The sequence below is a fragment of the Ammospiza caudacuta genome, chromosome 3, assembly GCF_027887145.1.
Source record: "Ammospiza caudacuta isolate bAmmCau1 chromosome 3, bAmmCau1.pri, whole genome shotgun sequence".
NCBI classification, from domain to species: domain Eukaryota; kingdom Metazoa; phylum Chordata; class Aves; order Passeriformes; family Passerellidae; genus Ammospiza; species Ammospiza caudacuta.
The window spans coordinates 63,752,315-63,773,596 of record NC_080595.1 but is presented as its reverse complement, the minus strand read 5'-3'; the positions used below and the strand labels follow the sequence as shown (position 1 = coordinate 63,773,596).

General features: G+C 35.9%; 1 protein-coding gene across 1 annotated transcript in view; it reads left to right on the top strand.

The window, feature by feature from the left end:
• Positions 1-21,282, top strand: part of LAMA2 (laminin subunit alpha 2) — a 335,919-nt gene that overhangs the window by 249,193 nt on the left and 65,444 nt on the right. The window contains exons 33-38 of the mRNA XM_058802519.1: positions 5,669-5,811; positions 6,325-6,423; positions 11,133-11,244; positions 14,564-14,726; positions 19,008-19,218; positions 20,682-20,798. Of these exons, the coding sequence (XP_058658502.1) occupies positions 5,669-5,811; positions 6,325-6,423; positions 11,133-11,244; positions 14,564-14,726; positions 19,008-19,218; positions 20,682-20,798 (845 nt within the window). The remainder of the gene's footprint in view (positions 1-5,668; positions 5,812-6,324; positions 6,424-11,132; positions 11,245-14,563; positions 14,727-19,007; positions 19,219-20,681; positions 20,799-21,282) is intronic.

The window sequence follows — 21,282 nt, the reverse complement described above, 5'->3', positions numbered from 1 at the left end:
CTGGTATGTCACAGGCTTCACAGTGCAGCTGTTGGTAAGGATTCATTGCTGCAGCCCCTAATGTGCTTTAATAGTCCTTGTCCTGTCACAGAGCCATTAGAAACACCTTTGGGACAACCTGAAGTTTTCCATCCTTGCTGTCAGAACATGAGCTGTTCCAATCTGAATTTAATGCAACTGAGAATTTGGTTCTGTATACAATTTATTTTTTTACTTTCATGTATCAATCAGTTGCGAAATAGTAAATTCCCTTCTGACCAGCTTCAGTTGTAAAAAAACCTTAAAAGCAAAAAAAAATGGTACTCTTAAAGTACAGAAAATTAATCAGCGTCAAGAGCAGAATCCTGTTTGCATTCAGTAGTTAAGATGAACTGACTGCATGTACCTCCTCTTGCTCATTTGTGGTTCCACTTCAACTACTGCAATTGCATTGTACCAGTCAGAAGTGTAGAGAACCCCTGGTTAGGTGGTAAAGTTGTCTAACCTAAAGAAAATACATTCAAATACAGTCAGCCATATTGAAAAATTATTTATAAGTAGTATAAGACATAGTGATTAAGCTGTTCTGTTAGTATAGTATAGTTAATATTAAAGAAAGTGATTTTGTAATAATTAAAAAAGAATAACCATTTAAATAATGAATTTTTGTCAAATTCCATAAAAGGCCACCACACAGTATAAAAACCTGACAAACCTGAAAAACCAAATAATGTGTATTTAAATCAGATCAGAGAGGTATTTTAGCCAAAATATCGTAATGCATTCCTCTTTCAATATAATGTTTAGAATTTAACATACTCCTGATCATAAGGATTCTAAAGATTTTTTAAGTGAAGATTTTCAGTGAAAAGGTGGAGGGGAAAGCAAAGGAGCATGCATTTTCACTAAAGTGATCTATTTCTGATATAGCTGAAAATCTGTTTTACTGGATTTTTACTGTTTTTTTAATAATGTGTCATTTTTCAGTTGCTTAGTGCATGTCACTGTTCAGTGATGTGTTATACCAGTTATATTTTAGAGAGTTACAGGTAAAATAGAATATATATTTATTTTGAAAGCCACTGCTTAAAGAGGGATGATTCCACTTGCAGATAAATAGCAATGGTTATATAATTATAGGTGCATGGCCCATTCCATTGCCATTATATTCTTAGAACAGAACAATTTTGTTTTTTCTAGGATTCCATCGGGGAATGAAAAGTTATTTCCAAAAAGTAGATTTTTTTTTTTTTAATAAGCAATACAAGAGTATGGTTTACCACACATCATAGAAATTTCTAATGGCTAATGGCTGAATTATTTCCCCTGCTAATTAACCACCTAGGTTGTCCTATACAGATATTCACAACACTCTGCTGATGAATACTTTCGGACTCAATTTTTGGACTCAAGCAATTAACTTTGTAGGTTCACTTTCCCTTCTCTTTTGAAAAAGCCAGTACCCAAAGAATAAATAGTGATGGTTGGGAGCTAATTTTAATAATGCTGCCAGCATCCTTGTATACTGTCAAGTATGACAAAAGTTCTCCCAAATTTTCTCTCAGATTTTGAATCATGCCTGTAGCAATCATGTATTTTCTTAGAAATAGTAATCCTCTTGTGTATTTTTTGTTATACCTTGTGACATTGTACTTCACTTCAGTTGTAGAGTTTGTAGTACATAAAATGAAGAGGCCGAGATGGCAGTATTATGGGCACAGTGACTCTGCTCACTGCTGTGCCATATTTATGGAACAAAACAATCCTGGTGAGAACTTCAAGGCTTTATTGTTGTTTGGCTCTATATATTATATGGCAAGTCAGAACTCAAGTTCTGAATGCTTTCAGGGTATCTGTCATAACTACAATGGAGACTTCAGAAAAAAAGGTCTTCTAAGTTTTGAGCTGTGTTGCAACACAAACTTCAAAACCTTTCCTTGGATGTGTGCTGCTGTCACAATTGCTGCTTGGGGTCAAGCAGAAGCCTAAATGTAAAGCAGTTGATGTGACTGAACAGGAAGCAATCAAGACACGGGGAGATCAAGCAGATATTTCATTGTTAGGAATTTTTCCTTAACTCAGTCTTGTGGGGTGAAAAAACAAAAAGATCCTTGGCCTTGCTGCAGTCAACAAATTTTCATCTATACATATTTAAATATTCAAGAGTGGTAGGAGAAGAAAATTATATATTGAGATTCCTTTAATACCAGGTACTGGACATTTAAGTATTTGCACTCAAGACTGATGTTTGCAATGAGAGAGATTTTTTTTTCCCAGCTGTCAATCTATGCTTCATCACAGCCCTACACCAAGAAGAACAAGGGAGCTCCCAGCCACCAGTTCTGGCAGAATCAAAGTTTTCCCTTCAAAACAGTGAGGAGCTCCATGTTATCAGCCTAGGCAGATATCATGGAATTCAGAACTAGGCAGAGATGCTGTCTCTGTCAGAGATAGATCTTGCAGAATCTGTGAAACAAAGCCTCTCCCAGCTCTTACACAGCCCTTAATTCAGCAGGTGCTGGGAGCCTTTACAGAGTGAGCTGAAAAGAATGTGTGTCACACTACGTTTATGAAGCCTTGGACTAGCTTCTTCAGTGTTCTGGGTTGTGCTGTGTGTCTGTGTATCTCAGCTGTAAGAATTAATTTACATCTGTGTTGGGCAACTGCTTCTTGGGCTGCATGGGCTCAATTAAGCCATCCCTGCTTGGCCTAGAGCCTGATAAGCTATCACTTGTTCTCCATTTTTGTGAGAAAATGAACTCCTGTTGAGTTTAGATCCACACTCCTGTCTTTCACCCAAATCAAGCAATCTTTAAGCTCAGCTACTGCTGGTATGTATCAGAACCAGCAGGATTTCTAGATAATAAAAATCAGAAATAAACCTTTGTAGGTGTTTTAGACCCTGATCTAGGTATGAATTTTCCCATATTTTGGAGACATACTGATCATGTAAGCTGCATTGAACCAACAGCAGTGGCAAGGAAGATAAAGCTTTCAGCTCTCTACTGGGGTTCTGTTTTGGAAGGCACAGGAAGGCTGTTTTAGTATTTGGTGTGAGACTAGTGCCAAAATGGGAAAAATGAGGTAATAGCCAACAGATTATTGAGCTAACAGTAGTTCAACACTTTGTTTGAAACAACCGGAAGCTGATACTGAAGAGTCACTGAGTATCATAGGATACCACCTCCCATCAGAGATTGCATGATTGCCCTTAGACCAAAAATTTGCTAGTCATAACACAGTCTTCTGAATATTCACAGATACGAATGTATTAAAGCAAAATTGTGTCAGATAATCACTCAGTTGGAGGAACACATTGTGACTCAGATGTGTTTCTTTTATTACACATTATGTTTCTTTGTAAGATGGAATAAACTTAAAAGAATTTCTTTTAGCATGCATACTTTGGGCATATTTCTCACAAGAGGTAAGTCAAAATCCTTAGAGACTTAGTGTGCATGGAAGAGTGTGGTGAAAATGGAAAACACAGTAATTTGCATTAATTGCTTGTTGAACTATTGTAATATTGACTGCATGGTTTGCCTCTGACATGCTTCCACTGCTGTAATGATCTGAATTTAGTGCTGCATTTGTTAATATTGGACACAAATTTATCCTGACAGCTTTATAGATAGACACAGAAGTATTTAGTCTTGCAAAATATAATCACGCTTTTGAAATATTTCCCATAGCTACAGTACATTACAGACTGAATACTGGAGCAGCTCAGTCCTGTTTCATCTACTCAGCTGTGGTCTCACTCGATGCAGTTCCTCTTTTCAACCTGATTATTTTGCAAGAGGTGCTAATTTATACTGAACGTTCACTTATTGATTGCCCACTCATTGAGAATACTTCATGTCTTATGGGCTGTTCATTTTTTTCTCATTGGTGTGAATTGAGTTTGTCTTTGACACATAACAAATTTTTAGCAATTTATTACCAACCACTAGGAAAATTTTGAAGGTGAATAGATTTCCCTTGTTTCATGAGTGAAATAATATGTGGGAAAAAAAAAAAAAAAACACAGCAAAAACTAAAGTAAACTATAAAAGCCAACTCTTTTCAGGTTCAAAATCACTTATTTTCATCCTGCAGAATGATTATCTGGTCTCCTTACCTTCTTGATCAACTACAGAACAGGTGTTTGTTATATAAAACATTATTTGCTGTAAAATCTGCTTTTCCTAGAATTCTCTCAGGCTTCTAAAGGCAAGCACACAGATGGCAAGAACAGGGATGATAATAAGTTGGGGGGAGGTAAAATTTCATGTAGGAGCATAAATCAGAATGTATCATGCCCACAGTTATTGACTGCCGTTCCAGTGCAGTTCAGTTTATGTAACAAAATACTGTGAAATAGGAGGAAGGAGTCTGCAAGTGGAAGCAATGAAAATGCAAACGGAAGTCTTAAAATAACAGTAGTATCTAGCCTTCTGCACCCACTTCTTACTACGATAATCCAGCATCTACCTGCTCTCCTTTTCAATCCCCGCTTGAATTTCATGCTGTATTGAAATAGTTTACCTTTTTTTGCCTCAGTATTTGACTCTACTCTTTGTCTTTGGTGTATTGAACAGTCAAAAGAGTAATAACTATATTTAGGTGACTATGAAAACTTTAATGAACAGAAAAGATGTAATCTACATGAAGAACACATTTCAGGAAAAAAGAAGTAATTCTCTTTTGAAAATTACTTCTCTTTTCTACAAAAACATACACTTTGCTTAGCGAGGTTTTTTAGCTATTAAACTGCCTAGCTTTGCTGAAATAAATAATTACATGCTTGTAACATTTTAGGTACAACTCTCCATGTCTCTTAACATCACCAGTGAATTCATTGTTCCACAGTTTGCTTTGTCTCCTGAGATGTTTGGGTTTGCTAGCTCTTTATGCAGAGAAGCAGAAAGGTATTCCCACAACTCTTTTCTAAAGGATGAAGAATTCTCCTGTCTGCTGCATAAATGATACAAGATGAGAATATCTTGTGATGGTTAATCAAAAGTAAGGGAGGGAGGAAATGCAAACTTCTTTTGATATATGCAGCACACAACAGTATTTTTCATCCTGAAGGATATTTGAAAGAATAGAAGCATACATGAAAAGCTTATAAACTGGTTAATGAAAAAAGGTAGGGAAAACCATTTTTTTAAAAGAAAGCTACCAGTACTTTTACCTGTATGCTTTCAGCTGTCTGCATTACAGGTTTAGTAGGCTTGGCCATGCTGCTATATGGACATTTTTAAGGTTTTTTTTCTTGCATTCAAATCCATAAGCATATTGTGTTTCTTATAGAGCTCCTTAGATTCTCTGAATTGCCCATCTGATCTCCAAATTGCCTATCTGCTATTCTCAAACTTCATCCAAATTACCTGTATAATTTAACATTTTATATTGGCTACTCCACAGTGGACAACATTAATTATTTCCTGTTTTAGTGAGCTAAGCCTATCAGTTTTGATCTTTGTGTTTTATATTAAACTGTCCATTACTAAATCCTAAGCCATAATGTCTTTCCTACTCCCTAGCTGTTGTTTCCATTTTTTCTCACACTACACATTTGGGGTAATAGTTATGAAATCGGTGTTACCTACCCCAGAATTGCATGAGTGCCACACAATATCCAAGTCAAATGTCTTAAATGTTTAGCAGGAGGAAATGTTTAGCAGCCTTGTTGTTCTTCCCCCAGCTTGCGATGATGAATGCACAGGACTCCTTCTCAACGACCTGGATCGGCTAAACCAGATGATCCTGAGTGTTAACCTTAGTGGTCCACTGCCTGCTCCATATAAAATGTTGCATGGTTTTGAGAACATGACACAGGAATTAAAGGTATGATGGCAGTATTCACATCCATAAATATCAGAGCTTCAGTACAACTACACTTGATTCTGTTCAACCTCAAAGCTGTATGTACATTCAGAGAAGAAAAAATAAAGATTTAATTATTTTAGCCTTGCTTTGATTCATAAATAAGTATTACAGTTATTTATTTTTACTTACTTTAATAAATAAATCTTGCAACAGTAATTTCTGAACATATGTGCAAGGAGTTACACTTCAGGCATAGAAAAGCAATGTTGCATACAAATAAAATAGTCTTCATGTTGATGGTCTGTAAAATGGTTATGTATTTAACATATTGTACATTCCCTACCATACTTACAAGTTATGTAAAGTTGACAGGATTCCTGAAAAAAGCCTGTTGGATGAATGTGACACAAGTCAGTGACAAAAGGGGTTGCATATTGTAATGAAATGTTTGATGCTTCTTCTCTTCAATATTTGGAAGCCCTGACATCCATCACATACAGATTTTTCTCTCTCCCATCTCTTTCCCAACAGCATTTGCTTTCACCTCAGAGAGCACCAGAGAGATTTCTTCAGCTAGCACGAGAAAATCTGGATACCTTGGTGACAGAAATGGATGAACTACTGACAAGAGTATGTCTGTGATCACATGGAGGTCTATGGGTTTGGTTGAGGCTGCATAATGACAGAAATCTTCTCAATATGCATTAAACATGAATGAATAGATGAATTATAAGATGATTCTCGGTCTCAGTGTCTAAAATGACAGGAAGTCCTCTAAAAATCTCTTTTTGTGGGCCAATATATTGACACATATTTTCTGCAAAACTTAATAAGGTAAGAAAGCTTTTTCACTTCAAAACAGATGACCCAAGAATGATCTTACCTGGATAAGACTTCACTAAAGAGGTGTGCAAGTTTAGTTAAATATGTGCCTTCTAGATTTCCTTTATGAGCATATTTAGCAACTTCTGGATTTCAATAGATGTGCTATGTACTCTTTCTGTTACAAAGGTTTTATTTCAAAATAGACCTCATTTTAGCCAGTAAAGACGATGTCTAAGAAAATAATACAAATTGTGCCACCTAGTGGAGAAAAAAATAGGAATATGAACCAGACTCAGTATAAATAAAGCTGTCCGAAGTACATTGATGGGAAGAACTACCAAAAGTCACGATTGTGCGTTGAAAGAACCAAATAAGAAAGATGTGGAGTACTGTGTACTGATCAATATACGCTGCAGAGAATCATATAAAATCCAGGCAGTTTTAGCATCATGTCTCTAAATTGTGATCCACATGGCTTAAGGAACTAAAATTCTCAGAGAAGCTGTTTTCTTTGTGTGATTTTTATGCAATTTTGAAATGAGGGGTGGGTAAGAAAGCATTTGAAGTGTGTTTGCATATGTAGGCACCGACATGTGCATGCATACACCAGTATCTATCTGTATGTACTGACGTTGTGAGAAAACTTGCTTTTCCACTTCTCTTTGATCCTTTATTTTTCTGCAAAAAGCAACTGCAGTAGTTTTAAGTCTAGCTTGAATATTAACCCATGTCAGCTCTACAAGCAGGGAAGTTAATATTGCTTCTATTAATATTTCTCAATCTTAGGCTAAGACAGGTTTTTTTTTCCTCTTGGCAAGTTGCTCTTTTTAATATGCTTTTTGTAATTTCCCCAATAGAGATGACCTAAAATAATGCAGATTCTGACCTTCTGTAGACAACTCTTGGAAGGAAAAAACATCAAAAGTGTGATCTTAGGGGAGTTATTGTGGTGGCCACATTATCACCACTACGTTTTTGCAGATTTTCATCATTGTGACAAATAAGCAGCCTTATGATTTCCAGTTATCCTTACAGAGTTACTTGGAGTAGTTTGGGGTAGTTTTTGTTTGGGTTTTTGTTTTTTTTTTAATTTAGGGACTGGAAATTGGTGGCAGGTCCTACCTTTCTCCTTCTGTATTTGTAAATAAGAATAGTAGTCCAAAAGAAGAACGAGCCCTGTGTTCAAGGCTCATTTCCAAATGAAGATACAACTACTAACTACATAATGGCTGGCACTTGGAGTACAGAGTACCACCATAGATGCCAGAGTTTTTCCCTGTATCTGATTTGCAGGCTCACTGTATTTTCAAAGTGAAACAGTACTGATGAAGAAAAAAGCTGGTGAGGATTGGTGAGGAATCTATTTCCATGAAAAAAAATTCTAAGCATTTTAAGATAAAATATAGAAGACAGTAGTATTTAGTCACTACAAGACTTTCAGGGGTTTTGCTTCCCTGGGGTCTCTTTTCAACCAATAATCTCTTACTTCAGTGCGGCACTTCTTTCTCTTTTTATACGCTGTTCTGTGCTTCATTTGTTTTGCCATATAGAAGATCCTCATGTCTTTCTTGCACTAATTATGTTCACATGTTTGCATGCACATTCCCACACCTACCACCAGAGGAAGAACTGATATCTTCAATTCCTTTCAGTTCACTGTATTTCATCAAAACCCCTAACTTCCCTTCTAATTAGGTACCTTCAGAGTGTTCAAGAAAGACAGGAATCAGAATCACTCATCTTGATTTTAAATGCTTCTTTTGTCTTTGTAAACTTTTGCCTTTCTCCCAAAGTACTGAATTTCTCTAACTTGAAAATTTCTGGAAGTAGTAGCAGAAGCAACTTAATTTGCAATAGCTGGGAACATTTGGAGAGAAAGCCAAGAACTTCCATCTGTACATGTCTGTGTTTACACCTCCTTCTGTGGTCTGCAGCCCACTAGCAGAGGAGTTCTTTAAGAAACTCCTTAGAGAGGAGTTCTTTAAAGAGGAGTTCTTTAAGTCTTGATTAATATTAAATAAGCAGACTAAATAAACATGGAAACAAACCCAAAACAAAAAAAAAAATGTGTATAGTTGTTAACACTTGCTTGTAGTTTAAATTGCTAAGTGGCTGCTCCAGATTGGAGCAAAGCCTTTCATGGAACCTCCATCACTAAGTTTAAGCTGTGGGCATCACCAAAGCATGTTCACCAATCTCAAATACTTTCTTTATTGATTTCTATGGTAGGGATCTCCTTTATGCCAAAAAGTTTTATTTGTGTCCAAATAACTTCTACAAGACTCTTTCCAAACCCTTGCTCTGGGTCCAGTCTGCCTTATTGCTCCCACAGCAAGAGTTTGTTGGGCCTGTTTCAACTGTTAGAAGATGCTGAAAACTGACAGAAGTCAGTAGTAGTAAATTGTAGATATGTAGAAAATTACTAGGACCTTATTAACAAATGAAAACATTTAATTAGCTGTGGCCAGCTACAGTATGATGTTCACTATTTAATATGGTTTACAGAGTTAAAGCTAGACTAGATAGTGAAGCAAAAGCCGATTTTTCAGCAAAGGAAATTCTGTCAAAATACAGAAGGCCTTCAGTGGACCTGAATGGAATTTAAGTGCTAAAAAGAGCTGTCACTGAAAGGAAATGAAAATTGTTCAGTGACAGATTAATTTTCAGAAAAATGTGGTACATGCTATTCAGCCATAAATAGAGAGGTTAAAGTGGCCAATTTGAATTAGCATGAATGTGGAAAAAGTAATCAAAACTAAGAAAGGAATATGTAAGTTGTAAAACACCATTTCTAGCAAAGGACTAGAAATATTATAGAGTATAATAAAACTGAATGTGAATATTCCAAACAAATAAAACTCAAAGAATAAAAGGCTTCTTCTGGAGGGTTTGATAATAAATAATGAGTTTTTTCAATTACATGACGAATTAAATGACATCAGAAATGCCAAGGAGAGTTAGAGCAGTGGTCCATCAAGACCATTTGGATTTTTTTGCCTTTTTTCTAACCCAATTGCCTCTTACAGCTCACTGTAGCAATATTTTAGTTCTATATCCAGGCAGGTAAAAAGGGTTTGTAAATCTTAGAGGAAATAACCAATAGTATGATTAAAGCTGTGTAAGTGTGAAAAGACTTTTTCTACTGATAGAGGGATGGAATAGAACAAACTCCCCCCAGTCTGCATGGGTTCTTATTTCTTCCTGTATATTTCTATTTACCTGAACCGTTTTCATATAAATTACTTTCAGTGTAACTACTCTGAAGTAGCCCAAAATTGTAAGTGGAATGATAATGCCAGGAATTTTATTTCAGAAACTCAGGTGTAAAGTACCTTGAGGGCTGCCATCTAGAAGCCAATCAGGCAAAAATAAATGTGTTTAAGTGATCCTATTTCTCTGACTATTACTGAAAAGTGTGGGGTTTTTTGTAAGGGAGAAACAATTTGTGCAGTTCAAGTCAGGGAAAACCTAAGCTCATTTTGATTTATTGACCTTCTAGCCATTTCACAGAGACTAGGAAATTCATAATGCCTTGTTTCAAGATTTTTTGGGGAATGTAAAGCCTAAAGAAAAAAACTAGGGTTTTACTGGTTTTATTTGTTGGAGGTTTTTTTGGGTTTTGGTGGTTTGATTTTAATTGGGTTTGTTTGGGGTTTTTTTTTTTTTGTTTTTTTTTATTTGTTTCTTTGTTTGGTTTGGTTTTTATTTTTGGTTTGCAGTACAGCTCAACAAGCTTTGTGTCTTGAAATGTTTAGCTTCTTTTCAATAAAAAAGGGTCAATTTTTAAATAGGGACCTCAAGAGCTAAGTAGAGTGTCCTAAGATGATTCCTTTCCTCAGCATGTTTTTCAGGCCTGCAGCAGATGTCTCCCTTTCTGCTGCTGCTGTGATTCAGTATAATTATAAAGCATTTAGTAACAGAAAGCTTAAATTTTACTGAGCATCCCAATATGTCATGAATGACCAATTTCAAGCATTAGAGCTGAATAAAACTACTCTTTATTTTTCTCTCTCTGTCTTGGTCAAATTAATGTATTGATTTAAAGTTCTTCTTGCTTGTTGGAATGAACTGTCTCTTTGAGAACACCTCCAGGGAAGAAGCAAAGAGGTCACAGTACCTGCTGCACTTTGTCAATCGAAAAGTACACAATTGTGAAGCTATGGAAAGTATTCCCTGAAGAATCTATTAAAAGGTTCCAAACAGCATTTCTTTAAGCAAAGATATTGTTAGTCAGTGGATAATTTAATCCTGTCTCCATTGATGTGCTGCTGCACACAAGTAAGATTTCTAAGAACCTAAAATAAAGCCTTCCAATTTCCATTTAAAGGAAAAGGTAATAAAATTTAATTGTGTACTTGAACAGAGCATTTCATTCCCCATGCATCTGATCAATAATTCATTGATTGCCTGTGGCCTGAGGAAAGTTTTGTACATGTATTCAGCCTGTAGGAATATAACATAGTGCAGCCTTGGCCTGTTCATTAATTATATTTTCCCTGAATTGCTATCACCAGGCTACCAAGGTGACAGCAGATGGGGAGCAGACCAGGCAGGATGCCGAGAGGACTAATGACAGAGCGAAATCTCTTGGACAGTTCGTCAAAGGCATTCTCCAAGCTGCTGAAGGTATTGGAAAAAATTGAAGTACTTGAGTTGTTTCTCAAGAAAACTGGAGGATGTTAGGGGAAGAGGGTCTGAGAGACAATGAGGAAGACTTTACTTGCTGAGAAATGTCATGTGCTTAAAGTGCTGAGTGAAGAAAAGGCAGTAAACTGTCCTCAAATTTTTCTTCAAATCTATGTATAGAGTTTATATGAACACTTAATGTATTGGTAATTATGAACAAAGACTAGAAGAAAATGGAGCATGTTCCTTCAGGATTTTTGCAGTTATCTGAAGAGCTGTTATGATGAAGTAACAAACAGTGCTTAGCTTTTGTTTATTTTCAAAGCAGTTAAAAATATGTATTGGTAAAAAAGTTTGGTGTAATTTTAGTACTTGGTACATTAACACTTCATCTTAATTCACCAGCTTTACTTCAAAAATGCACTTATTTCTTGCTGTTAATGAACATCTGCTGCTTAGAATTTGCAAGTGACTCCTAACCCTACCTAAGCATGGAGCCAAAGTCAATGCTCTGTCTTCCACAGACTGATTCACTGCACTTACACTGCAATAAATACTTATGAGAAAAAAAGATTCTAGATGGCCTTAAGAAGCAAGACCTATATATTTCATAAAGCTATTAAATAAGATAATGGCTGAAAATATTACAATAATTGGCAAATACAGATTTATTTATTTTTTACTTGAAAAAGACTTTTCAGCTCTTTCCTCCTCCAAATATTCACTGCAGCGCTGGTTTTAGTAGCTATGCTTTTGAAGGCTTATGTCATTGAAAAGAAAAGCTTTGACTTTTGTCCAAGTGCTATAAAATACATTTTACATTATCTTTTGTGTAACACTTCCATGTATGTGCTTTGGAAGTGAACTGAACAGCACTTTAGGATATCCTTAGGAGTTGTAACTTTGACAAGAAAAAATTGTGGGAAAAGCAACAAGAAAAAGTGAGCAAATTTTTGAGAATTTTTTTAAACAAAAGACCATCTTCCCCATATTTCAGGATGAATTTGGGATGATGAGCAAAACAAAGTCTTTGACACTACTCAGTTTAGGCCCAGTGTTTGTAGCTCAAGTAAAAATTTCCTCAAGCAGGTTTAGCAGTAGGAAATACAGAGTTAGAAAATTTTGAAGGGGTGAAATAAATTTATGCAGTATCTCAGAAGTGGACAAAAACTTTTAAATCAATGTGTTTGCCTAGTGGCCAAGTTAACATTTTAAGAATACATGAAATACACATTGAGAAATACACATCACAGGATTGAGAGATACCTTGTGGGTTAAGGCATCCACTCTCCTACTATCAAAAACTTTCAAAAGCTCATCTTCAAAGTAATTTCTACAAATACGCACAATCTGGATAGGAGGCAGTTTCAGTACTCTTCATAATTGCCATAGTTCACATTTCTAGCAAAAAATATTCATGTTTAGTTTCTCATCATGTTTCCTAGCAAACCCTGTTCTTTAGCTCAAATAGATGTTTTTTTCCATTCCCTAGTACTTCTCCTCCTTTCCCCAACACCAGATATATTTGCAAAGAGAAATCATATTCCACTTTGGCCCCTTTTTTTTCTAGGCTGAATTGCACCAAAGAGCGTTCTCCCAAATCTCCTACTCACCTTCATGTAATTTCCTTTTCTCTGCTGAAAAGTATATCTGTGTTTCTGAACCACAGCCAAAAAGCATGAAATGATGTTTTTTCAGTGTCTTGCTCTTCAGGAGGAGTAAAACTTGACTATGTCTGCTCTCCTAATAATGTCCCAATAACTTTTTTTTACAGCTGGATGCCATTGGTGATTCATAACACAGCAACGTTCTTCTCATCCATTCTTTTTACCTCACTGACAAAACTCCTCATTAAAAGTGAGAAGTTTGTAGTGACTGGTTCTAATGACCATGCTCTGACTGCTTATTCACTTCTACTGAGCTGATTGTTGACTTTTTGAATGTCTGAGTAGCTGTAACTAATTTTCCTTCTTAGCTATCGAATTTCCCTTCTTTGCAGTTCCTAGCCTTTGTCTATGTCAGTGTACCCAGACCTTTTACCACCACTGGACTCTGATATTTGCATTCCACTGAGACACAAAACAAAACATGGTTAGGAGAAGAGAAGGATAAAATTTGGTATAGGTTTTTCTGAACATAAGAAAAGGTTAGCTTATATATTCATTTTTCTTTTATGTAAATATTCAGGGACGTTACTCACTATTTTTTAAATAAAATTATAAAAAATTAATATAGACTTATTCCTGGCCTGAGGTACCTTAGTAATGATGCATAATATAGTAAATATTTGAGATATCCATGATCCATTTGAGGAAAGTGTAGTCTTTTTCCAGACCTCACAAAACCACTCATTATTAAAGACACAAATCTCAGTTCTCGCCAGCTAATCAAAGACATCATTAGATTAGATTAGATTTTCTTCGTAATTTGCTCTAAACCTATACTATGTGTAGAGGAAATAGTAATTTACTGAGGTTTGAAATACTGATTTCAATGTCTTCAATTAAATATTTAATTTTAAATACTCATAAGTACCCCTGTGACCAGGAACAGTGCCATTTTAGAGAAATCAGTTACTTGGGAGCTCTGTACTGTGGAAGGGCAGCAATACTTTTTAAAGTTGAAGATGGAACTGTTTGCCATAAATGACCTAGTTGCTTCTGAAAGTGAGTATTCTAATATGTTGTGGTGTGCTATGGCAGAAAGATTTTAGTCCATCCTTGAGTATGATGCTGTGTGTACAGTTTTATCTGCTTGAAATAATTTGGCTGTTCCAAACACATTTACAATAAACCTTCATATACTCCAACCTTCAAATTTTTTCCATTTATGGGTATCTTCTTCTAAACATATGTGGGTGTCTCACTCCTCTTCTGATTCATTTTCTTAAATTTCACAATTGTTTATTCTTCCCAGAACTGTTAAGTCTGAATGCTAAAAATGACATATTTTAAGGTTCCAAAAGTAATTTAAGCCTAATTTTCATTGCTTGTCCTCCATGCTCCTTAATTCTACAAGCAATATAGCAAACTGTCTTCTGCTTGTTTTGAAGGTTCAGTGCAAATTCTTTCCTTGAGGAGCAGGAGGAGGGGAGCAATGTATTTATCATCCTGGATATAAAGACTTGTTCAATTATTGTGTTGAAAAGTGAACTATAATAAACAGTTTGATGAAACATATATTATTTTCTCATTTGTTACTGACCATTGGATCACAGCAGAAATAACCAGTGCAAGTTGTGTGCCACTGATCGAGTAGGCAGCTTCTCTGTTGTTTTTAATTACTAGCTCCTTACATAATGTATTTTGGTCCCCTGCAGCTGCAAAAGAAGATGCTGTGAAATTGAATGAGACACTCAGAACTCAAGACAGGACTTTGGAGAAGAGTCTTCCAGAACTTCAGAGTGAGGCTGAAGGAATGGTCATAGAGATGAGAAATAGAGACTTCAGTGTGCAAGAAAAAATGGCTCAAGATGAGTTAAAGTGAGTAGAGAGACCCCAGTCTCCAACGTCCTAGTGACAATGTCTGATTCTTGTAAATGTGATTGTCATGTTTTCTAGCTGAGGCTTACAGAAATGTGAAAGAAAGCAAAGTCTAATACTTTGTATCTGTTGATATAGCATTTGCATTCTTGAAAATGCTTACATATGTGAAAAGCAATCCCAAGGAAATTATTTCCCTGCTCCACAGGTACCAGCAACATTTTTAATTGAATTCTAATTTTTCTCAGTTTGTTTTTAGTTTCTGCTTCAGATCTGATGAATGGCTTTAGTACTAAAAATTCCATCTGGAAGCTTGGGGATTTTCACTGGAAAACTAGTTGGTCTAATAAAAATAATAACTGTCTGACAAGTTTGTTCAATATAATAGACATTATAAAGACATAAATAGACATTATATCTAAACATATTTTGCCACGTTTAGAATGGTGTAGGTCAGAATAAACCATTTCTGTGGCATAGTTCAGAAGCCTGCTGTTTGGTTATTTAATTATCTGTAAATAAATGTATACATATATTTATATTGGCAGCTGTTTATAAAGCAATATGCCAAATGCTGAAAACTTACCTGACTGAGAAAAATACTTGGCTTGAAGTTAAAAATTCTGGTAGTTTGTTACATCTATATGAGTAAGACCAGGTCTATTTCCAGAGTTAGACTTTGCTTAGCTCTTCACCAGTGCAAACATCTAGCAGGGAATCCAGCTGAGCAGGGACACGGTCCATTGAAGTTGTGATGGATCAAAAAACTGTCTGGGATAGAGTTATGCAGGCCTGAAAATGTCAGTTATCAGGTGTGTGCATACTGTAAGGAGACACAAATGGAATACAAAATCAGCTGAGAATTCCAAGCAGTTTAGAATCAGATTTGCACTGCCTATCTTAGACTTTTCTGTCTAAGATAAAACCAGATCATTTTCTGGAAATCCTGCTAGTGCAGTATTTCTTCCCATAACTGATAGCTCTGCTTTCAGTTCTCTTGAGAAAGAATATATTGCAAACTTATTTGTGAGCAATGTTTTATTGCTTTTTCATCTGATTCCACTGAGTCTCTTCTATGCCCTCTCTACTCACACAAAGAAATAAACCAGTAAAAAGTTGAGATGAGAAAAATTTAGCCAAACCCTTGAAAGTGCTGCCTGCAAATTTAGGGCTGGCTGGAGAAGGGCCTTTCAAACAAGGTATTATTAGTCCTCAAATGCTGTAGCTGATATGAAACTGCCAGACTACAATGAAATCATTTCCTACTCTAGCCCAATAGCTAGAGTAGAAAATGCAGTAGGTTTTTTTTGAGGGACAGAACTTCCCTCCTTCTTTCATTCTTCCTGAAATGTACTAAGTGAGTTTTTAAATTTCTTTGTATAGGAATACTTTTTATACTAAGAGATTCATGAATATATTCATCGATTTCAAATAAGGTTTATGGTTTATCTTAAGGATAGGGTTACCTCTTTATAGGCAGTCACTGAGATCCAAGAAATTTTGGCAGCCAACAAAACAGAAGGTAAATTAGTCACTGTGCATTACAGGGTAGGGAGGAAAGGACCCTAGAGATGTTGTTTTCTGAAAATGCCTCTTGAAGGAAAATGTTATAAAACTCTTTAAATAGTGTAGAAAGAAAGTGGATAGCGTACACTCTGCAAGGAAGAAGAGTGAAGAAAAATTAATCATTCTTAGAACTCTGGAGGTACAGGTGCATGGATGTGGATCTCTGTGCTCCACACATGTGTGTACTCTCTACAGACCCATTTGACATACTTAATTTTGAATAAAGTAAGGCTCTTGCATGCCTCATGATCACTTTGAGGTGCTTACACTTTGGTGAGTTGTCTTTTGTCAGTGATTGTATTCTGTTTTCAGAATTTTGTCCAAGAACAGAATGACAAGATTCAGTGGATTCTCTGCTGTGTTTTCAGTGAATTCTCAAAACTTAAATAAAGAAGACAAATGAAGTAAAGTTTTCTTGTTTTCATAGATGGCAAAGCTTCTCTTGCATATGCAGGTTTTTCCCTTATTTTCCTTGAAATTTTTCAAATCCAGGCTCTTATTGCCTTAGTGTACTGAAATGGCATATTAGTTATAGTAATTTCTCTCTAAAAGAGCATATAGAGAAATACACCAGTTGCTGTTCTGAAGTGCCATGATTTTAGTATTTATGAAGTATATCTTTCACTATTTTATAACATTCCTTCATGTTTTCTCAGATGCCACTGAGTTGCAATCAGGGGATTCTGTGAGCCAGAATTCTTTCTTTCTGTTTAGTATGCTGAGTAGCTTTATTTTTGTGTGACTTTTTCTTCCACTAATTTGTCTGATGGCTTCTGAATCTCTGAATTTCTATCATCCACTTTCCTGGGGGAATGAATTGCATAACTCAGCCATGCAGTGTTGGAAGATATGACTCCTATGTTTTGACATTGCTTCCTGATATTTCTATTTTTGTTTTTGAAGAGACATGGGACAGTTGATCACCTTATAGATGCTATTCATGATGTTACAATCCTTATTTCTTCTCCTTCTGCTGGTAGGGCAATTCTAACATATTTAGGCTCTCATGTGCAGTTAATGGGTTTTAATCATTTTGTTATGAGTCTCTAATCTTGTTTGTTCTTTTGCACTCGTTTTGAGCATCCAGACCATTCAGCATTCCATGTGTTAGGCCAGATCTGTGACTGTTTCTTCTAAAACTTCAAGCATTTTGTATAGTTTTATTCTTTTTCCAGGATGGTTTCTAGTGAAAGTAGCACAGCTTAAGTGTACAAGAGAGTATTTCAAGAAATGTGGCACAGTCCAGTCACACAAAATTTCTAAAGCAAGGGATTACATGGAACAGATTGCCTCATACTTCATTAGAAAGAGCAGAGGGAAAATGCTCAACAGATCGGTGTGAAAGTGCTATCTTAGGAGCAGCAAGGAAGAGTTTTGAGGTAGACTACTGGATGGATAAGTAGTTTGAACTGTGCTATGAGGCAAGGGAATAAAAGGAAAATCCATCTGTTTCATACTCTTCCTCCAGTACTGCAGTGTCATATGGGTGTCAAAATTTGCCAGAAGTGCAAGACAGGAGCTTCTTATAGAAGAATAATGGAGGAGGTATGAGAGAAATCCTGAATTCCTTTCTACACTTCTGTGACAGGGTGTCAATATTGGGATTTCGTTTTTGATTAAATATTGTGTCCTCAGAAGTTGTGAATTCAACATGTGAATAATTTTTTCAATCAAAACCAAAGGCAGAATTGATGGAAAAAAAACTTCAATCCATCTCATAAAATCCCCAAACTAAGATTACAGTTTGACTTCCCTTGGCTCCACTTCAGACTCTTAATCTAAGTTATGTCCAGTGTCAGCATATCTTTTCCTCCTTGCCCATATCTTTTTGGTGTGCATTTATTTATATGTTTATTTTTAGAAGATTCCTAATGGAACTGACTACAGGCAGGCCAAATTGCAAGGTTTTTTAAAAAAATACAGTTCTTTCTTTCCACACTTTGGCATAATGAAACAGGAAGAAAAACTTATTCTGTCCTAGGTGGAAGAATGATAAATTTCTTCCGTAGTTATTATCTGTCCTACATATTCCTGTTTACTTAGGATTTTTCTCATCCCTAAGCATCATTTTGGAAGTGCCTGAGGTGCCACTTTTTTTTCCTGCCCTTGACATATCATTGGATTAACACAGTGGTGTTGCCTTTGGTGAAACTGATTTGAGGCAGGCAGATGACAGGACTCCAGTCCCTTTAAACTGGGGTCAGCAAAATCCATTCAGAATACTCCAGAGTGTATTTTAGATAAGCAAAATTTTTTGACTACTGGAAGTCATAAATCCAAAGATCTAGGTTTGGGTTTTTTTTAATTTCACCAGAAAGAATTTGTGATTTTTGACTGTCTAGTCTAAAGCAGTTGTCTACTTCAAGACAGCTTGAAATTGGTGAAATGTTTCAGAAAACTTCTGTTTGCCAATCAGATCTCAAGAATGGAAATTAACCAAAAAAATTAATTAAAAAAATATTCTTCAAAGGAGAGTATTTGAATATATTCTGCTTCATAAGTAGGCCCTAAGTGGAATTTAAAAACCTCTTTTAAGAAAGGGCTTAGAAACACCTGTCCTTTCACTTTATTAAGCATGTGTCATCTTGAAAATTACTTTGAGACTTAATTTAATTTCCTTTTCTTCTATTTCATTTCCTTATTATTGAGACTATTCAGATTATTTGGTGTAGAGAATATGAACTCAGTGTCTTCATAGGTTGCAATGTATTTCAGGAATGCAGAAGATCTTTTGGACAAGGTGAAGAAATTATTTGGTGAGCCCAGTGAGAAAAATGAGGATCTCAAAAATGAGGTCCGGGACAAGCTAGCAGACTACCAAAGCAAAGTTGCTGATGCTCAAGATCTGCTAAAAGAAGCTGCAAGTAAAATTTGGGAGGCCGATCGTTTATCTGCAGTCAACCAAAAAAATATGACCATGCTGGAGGTGAGTGCTGACAGGCTTTATCCTCGATTACTTGGTTTCTGATTAAAGATGGAACCTTTGCATGATTAAATATTGAAACAAAAATATAAGCCAAAAAAAGCATTATAAAAATCTAACTCTATCTAATGTAATTTAAAGGGAACGTGTTCCTCAGAATGAGGAAGTGCACTGGCTTTTAAAAGTAGAATTACTCCCCTGCTTTATTGAAATAATACCATCTGCTTTGTGGAAGGTACACTGGATTTATTATTCTGTGGGAAATTAAATTCAACCCAGTCTAAATAGTCATGTAAAATTCAAAGCATGTGCTCAATATTTAAATAGGAGTTCTGTTAAAATCTTTGCTGTCATATATTTGCTTCTAGAAAACTTACCCTTTCATCTCCCTCTCCAGCCCCTGGGAAAGAAGACTAAAGGGGGTGTGTGGATATTACAGAGTAATAAATCAAACTCTGTCCTCGGTAGTTAGTAGCTGTTATAAATGATCTCTCTCATAGAAGAGGGGTCTGCTTGTGATTTAATTTAAATTGCAGAGACTTAAAGAGCATATTATACTGTACATTAACAAGCATTTAACCAAGACATAAAGAGCAGAGTCACCCTAATGAAGGTGAATGTTTCAGCTCTGTATCTCGGTGAGCTTTCACCTCAAGTACAGTATGAGGTTAGAGTCCTGAGACCTCTGTTCTCAGCAGATATTTCTGTGCTTGTTTGAATTAAGGAAATGCAGTGATCTGAGGAATTTAGGTGATCTCTGTCCTGTGCATTTTCTTCCCAAAGGTGGATGAGTAAAGGTTGGAGAAATTACCTGCTATTTCAGTTTTAAAAATATTCTCTGCATCACTGTAGCAGAGTGCCTTTCCAGCAGTCCTGCCCACAAGGCTGCCATGGCTTCCTGTCAAACTAATCTGTGATACTCAATGGATCTTGCACAGGAAATTGCCAATTCTTTATTCAGAAGTCCATCCTTACCACACAATATGCAGTAGTTTTACTAATTGGAAAACCAGAAATCTTTAGGTTACTCCAAACCTTTTATTTTGCATTCAGCAGTTGATGAAGTACCAGTGGATGGAAGTAGGAAAGCAGCAGAATATTTTTATAAAATTTTCCTTCATTGTCAGAGGTGATTTACAAAATTAGCAACTTACACATCTGGGTAACAATTAGGATTTGTAACTTTGTCATTTGTTTTGCAGTAGTACTTCAGGCAATTACCTCTGTTAGAGAGCAACAAAAACCTTTCCACGTGGGAGGACAGTACACAGCTGGGAATGGGAGGACAAAGGAAAGATACCTTACATGTGCTTTATTCTTGTCACCACCTCAGCTCTGAGAGCTCAGAGAGTTGCAGAAGGGGCATTGTGGCATGGTGACAAAATGCAGTCTTGTACTGAGGTGCTGGCATTTGAACTGTTCTGGTAAACAACTCGTCTTTTTCTTTGTGTGAACTCATCCTATAGAAAAGGAAGCAAGCTGTAGAAGATGGTAGACAAGATGTTGAAAAGACCCTTCAGGAAGGGAATGATGTCCTTGATGAAGCCAATAAACTTGCAAATGACATCAGCATAGCTGTAGAGGTGAGAATGTATCATCCTTACCAGAGATTAAGTACAACAAAACATCATTATGGAAGCAAAATAGATTAATAAAGTAACACTTAATTTTTCATTGTATTTATCAATATTGGAATATTTTACTTGGGATATTTTTTTTCCATTGCTGTATAGTAGAAAAGCTAGTCTGGTGTATAAAAATTAATAATTTGGAGTTCTAAAAGATTCGCTGGATTACATGTGAGCTAGGTCACAATGTTTTAGGGATTCTGCCATTTATAAATGTAGTATTCTGATTGTGGTACTAACTTTATCCTGAGAATTACAGATGCAGCAGATGCATTCAGAGTCTCACTGCAACTCTGTAATCTAGGTATAGATTTGTCTGCACAAAAACTGTGTATCAGAAGGAAGCTTCAGAAATAATTTGTTGCCTGTGGCCACAATTTTAAGTCTAGACAGATCAGGGAGAGGATTGAAATCTCATTTTACATAATATTTTTGAAAA